Source organism: Marmota marmota, unplaced genomic scaffold (assembly GCF_001458135.2).
Source record: "Marmota marmota marmota unplaced genomic scaffold, marMar, whole genome shotgun sequence".
Taxonomy (NCBI): domain Eukaryota; kingdom Metazoa; phylum Chordata; class Mammalia; order Rodentia; family Sciuridae; genus Marmota; species Marmota marmota.
This window is the reverse complement of record NW_026000057.1, coordinates 19,698,570-19,705,420: the sequence shown is the minus strand read 5'-3', so window position 1 is coordinate 19,705,420 and position 6,851 is coordinate 19,698,570. Positions and strand designations below refer to the sequence as shown.

Here is a 6,851-nt window from a genome sequence, read left to right as displayed (position 1 = left end):
GGTTGGTTCCACAGTCTTGCTATTGTGAATTGTGCTGCTATGAACATCGATGTAGCAGTGTCCCTGTAGCATGCTCTTTTTAGGTCTTTAGGGAATAGACCAAGAAGGGGAATAGCTGGGTCAAATGGTGGCTCCATTCCCAGCTTTCCAAGAAATCTCCATACTGCTTTCCAAATTGGCTGCACCAATTTGCAGTCCCACCAGCAATGTACAAGTGTACCCTTTATAAGGAATAGGCTCTTGCTATTTTTCCCAGGCTGGCCTCAAAATCATTACCATTGTGCTTCAGCCTTTTGTGTATCTGGGACTGTAGATGTACACCACCATATCCAGCTCTAATTCTTAAATTTCATTGTTAAAGATTGTTATTATTTAGCAATCATCAATTTTAAAATTTATATTATTAAATATATTCATCAGCTGTTTTAGAGTCAATGTTTGATAACTCCAGTCTGGATTACCCATGGGTCTACTTCTATGTTCTTATTTTTGGAATTTTAGGTTTTATTTTCTGGCATGGCTGGTAAATTTTTATTGATAATTTGGTTGATGATATCATCTTTGAGAGTGTAATTAACATTCTTCTTACAAAGTCCAGATATATCACCTTCTTTTTTTATTGAATTTTTTAAAAATAAGTGACACCAGAATGCAATACAATTCTTATTACACATATACAGCACAACTTTTCATATCTCTGGTTGTATATAAAGTATGTTGACACCAATTAGAGTCCTCATACATGTATTTTGGATAATGATGTCCATCACATTCCACCATCCTTGCTAATCCTTTGTCCCCTCCCTGTCTCTCCCACCCCTCAGCCCCATCTAGAATATATCTATTCCTCCCATGCTCCCCCTCCCTACCCCACTATGAGTCAGCCTCCTTATATAGAGAAAAAATTCGGCATTTGTTTTTTTGGGATTGGCTAACTTCACTTAGCATTATCTTCTCCAACACCATCCATTTACCTGCAAATGCCATGATTTTATTCTCTTTTATTGCTGAGTAAAATTCCATTGTGTATATATATGCCACATTTTTTAATACATTCATCCACTGAAGGGCATCTAGGTTGGCTCTACAGTTTAGCTATTGTGAATTGTGCTGCTGTAAAATTGATGTGGCTCTGTCCCTATAGTATACTGTTTTTAAGCCTCTTGGGTATACATCAAGGAGAGGGATATCCGGGTCAAATGGTGGCTCCATTCCCAGATTTCCAAGGAATTTCCATACTGCTTTCCATATTGGCTGTACCAATTTGCAGTCCCCACCAGCAATGTATGAGTGTACCTTTTCCACATCTTCACCAACAATTATTGTTGTTTGTCTTCATAATAGCTGCCATTCTGACTGGAGTGAGATGATATCTTAGACTAGTTTTGATTTGCATTTCTCTAATTGCAAGAGGTGATGAACATTTTTTCATGTATTTGTTGATTGATTGTATATCCTCTTCTGAGAAGTGTCTGTTCAGGTCCTTGGCCCATATGTTGATTGGGTTATTTGTTTTTTTTGTACTTAGCTTTTTGAGTTCTTTATATACCCTAGAAATTAGTGTTCTATCAGATGTGTGAGGGGTAAAAATTTGCTCCCAGGATGTAGGCTCTCTGTTCACCTCACAGATTGTATTTTTTTTTTTTTTTTTTTTGCTGAGAAGAAACATTTTAGTTTGAGTCCATCTCATTTACTGATTCTTAATTTTAATTCTTGCACTATAGGAATCTTATTAAGGAAGTTGGGGCCTAATCCCACATGATGAAGATTAGGGCCTACTTTTTCTTATATTAGATGCAGAGTCTCTGGCTTAATTCCTAGGTCCTTGATCCACTTTGAGTTGAGTTTTATGCATGTGAGAGATAGAGTTTTAATTTCATTTTGTTGCATATGGATTTCCAGTTTTCCCAGCACCATTTGTTGAAGAGTCTATCTTTTCTCCAGTGCATGTTTTTGCACCTTAGTCTAATATAAGATAATTGTAATTTTGTGGGTTAGTCTCTGTGTCCTCTATTCTGTACCATTGGTCTACCAGTCTGTTTTGGTGCCAATACCATGTTGTTTTTGTCATGATTCCTCTGTAGTACAGTTTAAAGTCTGGTATAGTGATGCCACCTGCTTTATTGTTCCTGCTAAGAATTGCTTTAGCTATTCTGGGTCTCTTTATTTTTCCAGATGAATTTCATGATTGATTTTTCTATTTCCATGAGGAATGCCATTGGGATTTTGATCAGAATTGCATTAAATTTATATAGTCTTTTTGATAGTATGGTCATTTTGATAATATTAATTCTGCCTATCCAAGAGTAAGGTAGATCTTTCTATCTTCTAAGGTCTTCTTCTATTTTTCTTTTTCTTCTTCTTTTTTTTGTGTGTGTGTGTGCTGGGGATTGAACCCAGGGCCTTGTGCATGCAAGGCAAGCTCTCTACCATTTGAGATGTATCCCCAGACCCTATTTCTTTCTTTAGGGTTCTATAGTTTTCATTTTATATATCTTTCACTTCTTTTGTTGATTCCCAATATCTTATTTTTTTTAGGTTATTATAAATGGAGTAGTTTTCCTCATTTCCTTCTCAGAACATTTGTCACTGATATACAGAAATGCCTTTGATTTATGGGTATTGATTTTATATCCTGCTATTTTGCTGAATTCATTTACTAGTTCTAGAAGTTTTTTGGTGGAGCTTTTTGGGTCTGCTAGGTATAGAATCATATCATCAGCAATTAGTGCTAATTTAAGTTCTTTTCCTATTCATATCCCTTTAATTTTTTTGTCTGTCTAATTGCTCTGGCCAGTGTTTCAAGAACTATATTGAATAGAAGTGGTGAAAGAGGGCATTCCTGTGTTGTTGCAGGTTTTACAGGGAATGCCTTCAATTTTTCTCCATTTAGAATGATGTTGGCCTGAAGCTTAGCATAGATAGCCTTTACAATGTTGGGATATATTTCTGTTATCCTTAGTTTTTCTAATGTTTTGAACATGAAGGAGTGCTGTATTTTGTCAAAAGTAGAGGTAATTGAGAACATAGACACAACATATCAAACTCTCTGGGACACTATGAAAGCAGATCACCTTCTTAGAGCAGAATCTGGTCTGTTTTGGTTTCCCTATATTCCCAGGACATCTGGGATCTCAAAACCTAGCAGTTTTCAGGGCTATTATCTTTGCTGGCTGATGACTTTTAATTTTGTCTCCCTACCTGAGAGTCTGCTAAAATATTTGAAATAATAGTGGTTTTAGCAAGACCCCTCTAGCAGTTTCCTTTTACCAGATAGTCCTATATTTCCCCACACATGTGCAGTTTGTGTGTTCAACTGCCTGGTGAGGAAAGGGTGGGAGCTGGGTTTGCTCCAGTGCGTTTTCCTCATTTCCAGGATTTTGGTTCCTCAAGTTCTGGCTGCTTTGGCTGCTGTCATCAGAGAACACTGTACATGTCCTCTATTGTTTGATCTACTTTTCCGGTTGTTCTCAGGAGAATGATTAGTTAGGAGCAGCTAGTCCACCAAAAGTGGAGAGAAAGTTCTTCATGGATGACTTTGGTTTTATTGCAGTTAATATTTCAAACCTCTTTTACAAGCTTAGCTCACCTTAAAGTCTCATTCTAATTAAATCTGTTTCAGGGGTCTTATATAAATTGTTTAGTGAAACATTTTAAACATTTATAAACTTAATGTGAAGTTTTTTCTTTAAAGCCTTGAGCTGTTTAACTATTGGTTTGATTTACTTAATAATTTTCAGACTTGATTTTAAACCTTCCTAAAATTTAAATGTTTGTCCATTAAGGAAGTGATTAATTTATTGCAAACAAATTGGAATTTGCCTTTTATTTTAGTCACCTTTCCATTGCTGTTACAAAATACTTGAGAAAACCAATTTAAAGAAGGAAAGGTTTATTATGAATAATGGTTTCAGAGATTTCAGACCCTGGTCAGCTCACTCCATTGCTTCCAGGGATATTAAAAGGCATAAACATCATACTGTAAGGAGAAGAATGAAAGTTTTAGTTCATGGAAACCAGGAGGCAAAGAAAGAATAGTGGCAAGATATATCCCTCCAGAATGTACCCCCAGTGATCCACCTCCTCCAAATCAGGTCCAATCTCCACGTTTTTATCTCCCATGGCACCATAGGCTGGCAATTAAGCCTTTAGCACATGGACTTTGTGGATATATTATATCCAAACTACAATACCTTCTTAGATGATTAAAGGCAATAGCAATTAGAGCTGTAAAGTCTGGAACTAGAAATTTCTCCTGACTGTTTAGTTAAGCCCCTTTTAGTAATAATAATGTTATAAACTCTAAAATACAATAAGAAAGTAAAGAAACAAATAATCTTATAAATTTTGAAATAGAACCAATCTATCAATTAAAAAGGGGGTATGAGTGCCATCAGGTAGGATGTTCCAGAACTGAAGTTGTATTGTTATATGGTTTTTCAAGCCAGACAAGACTATCTGTATTTTTTCTTTTTTATGAGTTGTAATTTTCATACTTTTCACTATTTATTTTTTTTTTTTAGGAATTTCTTTCACATCTTATTGGAGTTCAAGTATTCAAAGTTGTCTTTCTTCCCATTATGGATTCTAAGGTTGTTTTTATGGTGCTGTGGTCTGTTCATTAGAAAGGAATCTACGCACTGCAGTGTAGTTAACAACAGACTTCTGTTATCTAACTGGGTTCAGTGACACCCACCTATAATTACAACTCCCTGAGGGACAGAGGCATTGCATGTTTAAGGTCAACCTCAACAACTTAGCAAGATTTTCCTCAAAATAAAAAAAAAAAAGAAATTTAAACATGTTGGACATGTAGTTAAGTGGTAAAGCACCTCTGGGTTCAATCCCCAATAACAAAAACAAACAAACAAACAAAAATAAAAGAGCAAAAAAGTAGTAGTATATAGTATTTTGTAATGTTTGTAATCTCATTTATCTGGACTGTCAACTTACGATTGCTTTTTCCTCTACAGAAAAGCAGAAACTCCACATTTCTTCCAGTCATTACCAGGATTTTATCCTAGAGTCACAAAAATGCCTAATAATTCCCTAAGATGGCATTCATTGACCTGAAGTCATTTACTCAGGAGACTGTGTTAAGTTTTCATAACATCTGTTATCGAGTAAAAGAGGAGCATAGCTTTCTATTTCGCCGGAAAACATTTGAGAGAGAAATATTTACAAATATCAGGTATGTGCATAAACTTTTCAAAATACTACTTTATTGAATGAACTTCACAGATTATACTTATCACCAATAAGCTGCTGTGAACATTTATGTTTATCTCTTTGTAAAAATGTATTAACCCATTTTATTTATTTTGGCTAAATTTGGAATGAAATGATTGGATCACTTAAGTATGTGTTTAACTTTGAAAGCAACTGGCAAACTGTAAAAATGTTTATATAATATGTTTGAGCAATTGTTGTATAAACTAGTTTTTGAAGTAGAAAATTAAATGAGGGGAGAAAGGAAAATTCCTGTAGAAGCTACTTACTACCATTACTATTTAGAGAAATTTGCGACATAGCAAAACAACTTAATTTCCTCCACAATTAAGACAATTATCATAATTAATACCAGTATACTCAAACTGTCAGATTTTTGTAAAGAAAACGAAAGGAGACAGAAGCAAGGTGTGGAGGCAGGATGGCAGAAAGTCTCCTTTTTCCAAGCTGCCAGCTTTATTTATATCAATAGGTTATTAGGTCACTGAGAGTACATTATTGTTCATTGTGTCATTAGGTAGGTTACAAACTTAGCAACATTATGCAGCTTACTCTTCAGTTATATACTATAGTTGCAATGTGCAATGTTAGGACATCTGTGTAGCTCTTAAGAAAGTTCATTGTTTCAAGTTATTGTTATGTGGACAAGTTCAGGTGCAGCAGAGCTTGGTGAAACATTGTGGTTCATTCAATTTCCAAATCTACTAAACAATTAATATTTTAGACAAACCATGAATGTCATATATAGATATAAGCAGTACAGAATTATTAAAAGAAAGCAGAACATTTCTGAGGTGTGGAAAGCCCAAGATTTTTAGCTCTAGATTTAAGTTTTCTTACAAAAACAAAATTATTTTAAAAGATAAATTTTTAAGAATTCAAAACACTTCTCTTATTTAATATACTCATTTTAACAGCTATGTTTAGATTATTCATTTATTGCAAGATAGTTAATAGTTAAAGAGAATTCCTTTCTTCCTAGAAGCTGAACACCTGAGATCAAGGTCAAGGCTGATAAGACTCTAGCACAGAGCCTCCTCATGCAGGGCATTGCCACAGCAGCTATGCATTGCATATGTATTAGTTTTCTTACTAGTTCTTGGGAGAAACTGCAGAATATTTCAAGTGTGGAAAACAAAATGCCTGTTACTCCTCGGGATTTTGCTCACCAGAGGAAATTCTCTGTCTTATACATTTCCACTGCCAAATTCGTATAGATTTTTAAATTTTTTGAGCATTTAAAAATAAAACATATTTAACTAGAGTTATAAACCAAATGAGACTTTAGAACAAATAAAAATTTGAATAAATGTCAACTTGTTGTAGGACCTAATTTTCCTTTACGCAATTAAAAATATAATAAAATCTGCAGAAAAGACAAGACATTATTTTGATAAAATATAAAATCTTTGTTCTTTTTTTTTTTTTATTGTGGGTTGTTCAAAACATTACAAATTTCTTGACATATCATATTCCACACTTTAATTCAAGTGGGTTATGAACTCCCACCTTCACCCCATACACAGATTGCAGAATCACATCAGTTACACATCCATTGATTTACAAATTGCCATCCTAGTGTCTGTTGTGCTCCGCTGCCTTTCCCATCCTCCACCCTCCCC

The 6,851-nt window shown here is 34.7% G+C and overlaps 1 protein-coding gene and 1 pseudogene across 6 annotated transcripts in view; one reads left to right on the top strand and one right to left on the bottom strand.

Annotated features, from left to right (window-relative positions):
• The window catches only part of LOC107141308, a 303,686-nt pseudogene that overhangs the window by 199,001 nt on the left and 97,834 nt on the right, over window positions 1-6,851 (bottom strand).
• Window positions 1-6,851, top strand: part of LOC107141130 (broad substrate specificity ATP-binding cassette transporter ABCG2-like) — a 66,836-nt gene that overhangs the window by 29,052 nt on the left and 30,933 nt on the right. For 5 of the 6 annotated variants that reach the window (XR_007351362.1, XM_048813590.1, XM_048813588.1 and 2 more), the window contains one exon: window positions 4,974-5,191. Coding sequence is in view for 4 of the 6 variants with exons in the window: in XM_048813590.1 (XP_048669547.1) it covers window positions 5,055-5,191 (137 nt within the window). In the remaining 2 variants the exon portion in view is untranslated. Of the gene's footprint in view, window positions 1-4,973; window positions 5,192-6,851 lie in introns of those variants that run through there. The other variant, XM_048813591.1, reaches the window with a different exon arrangement.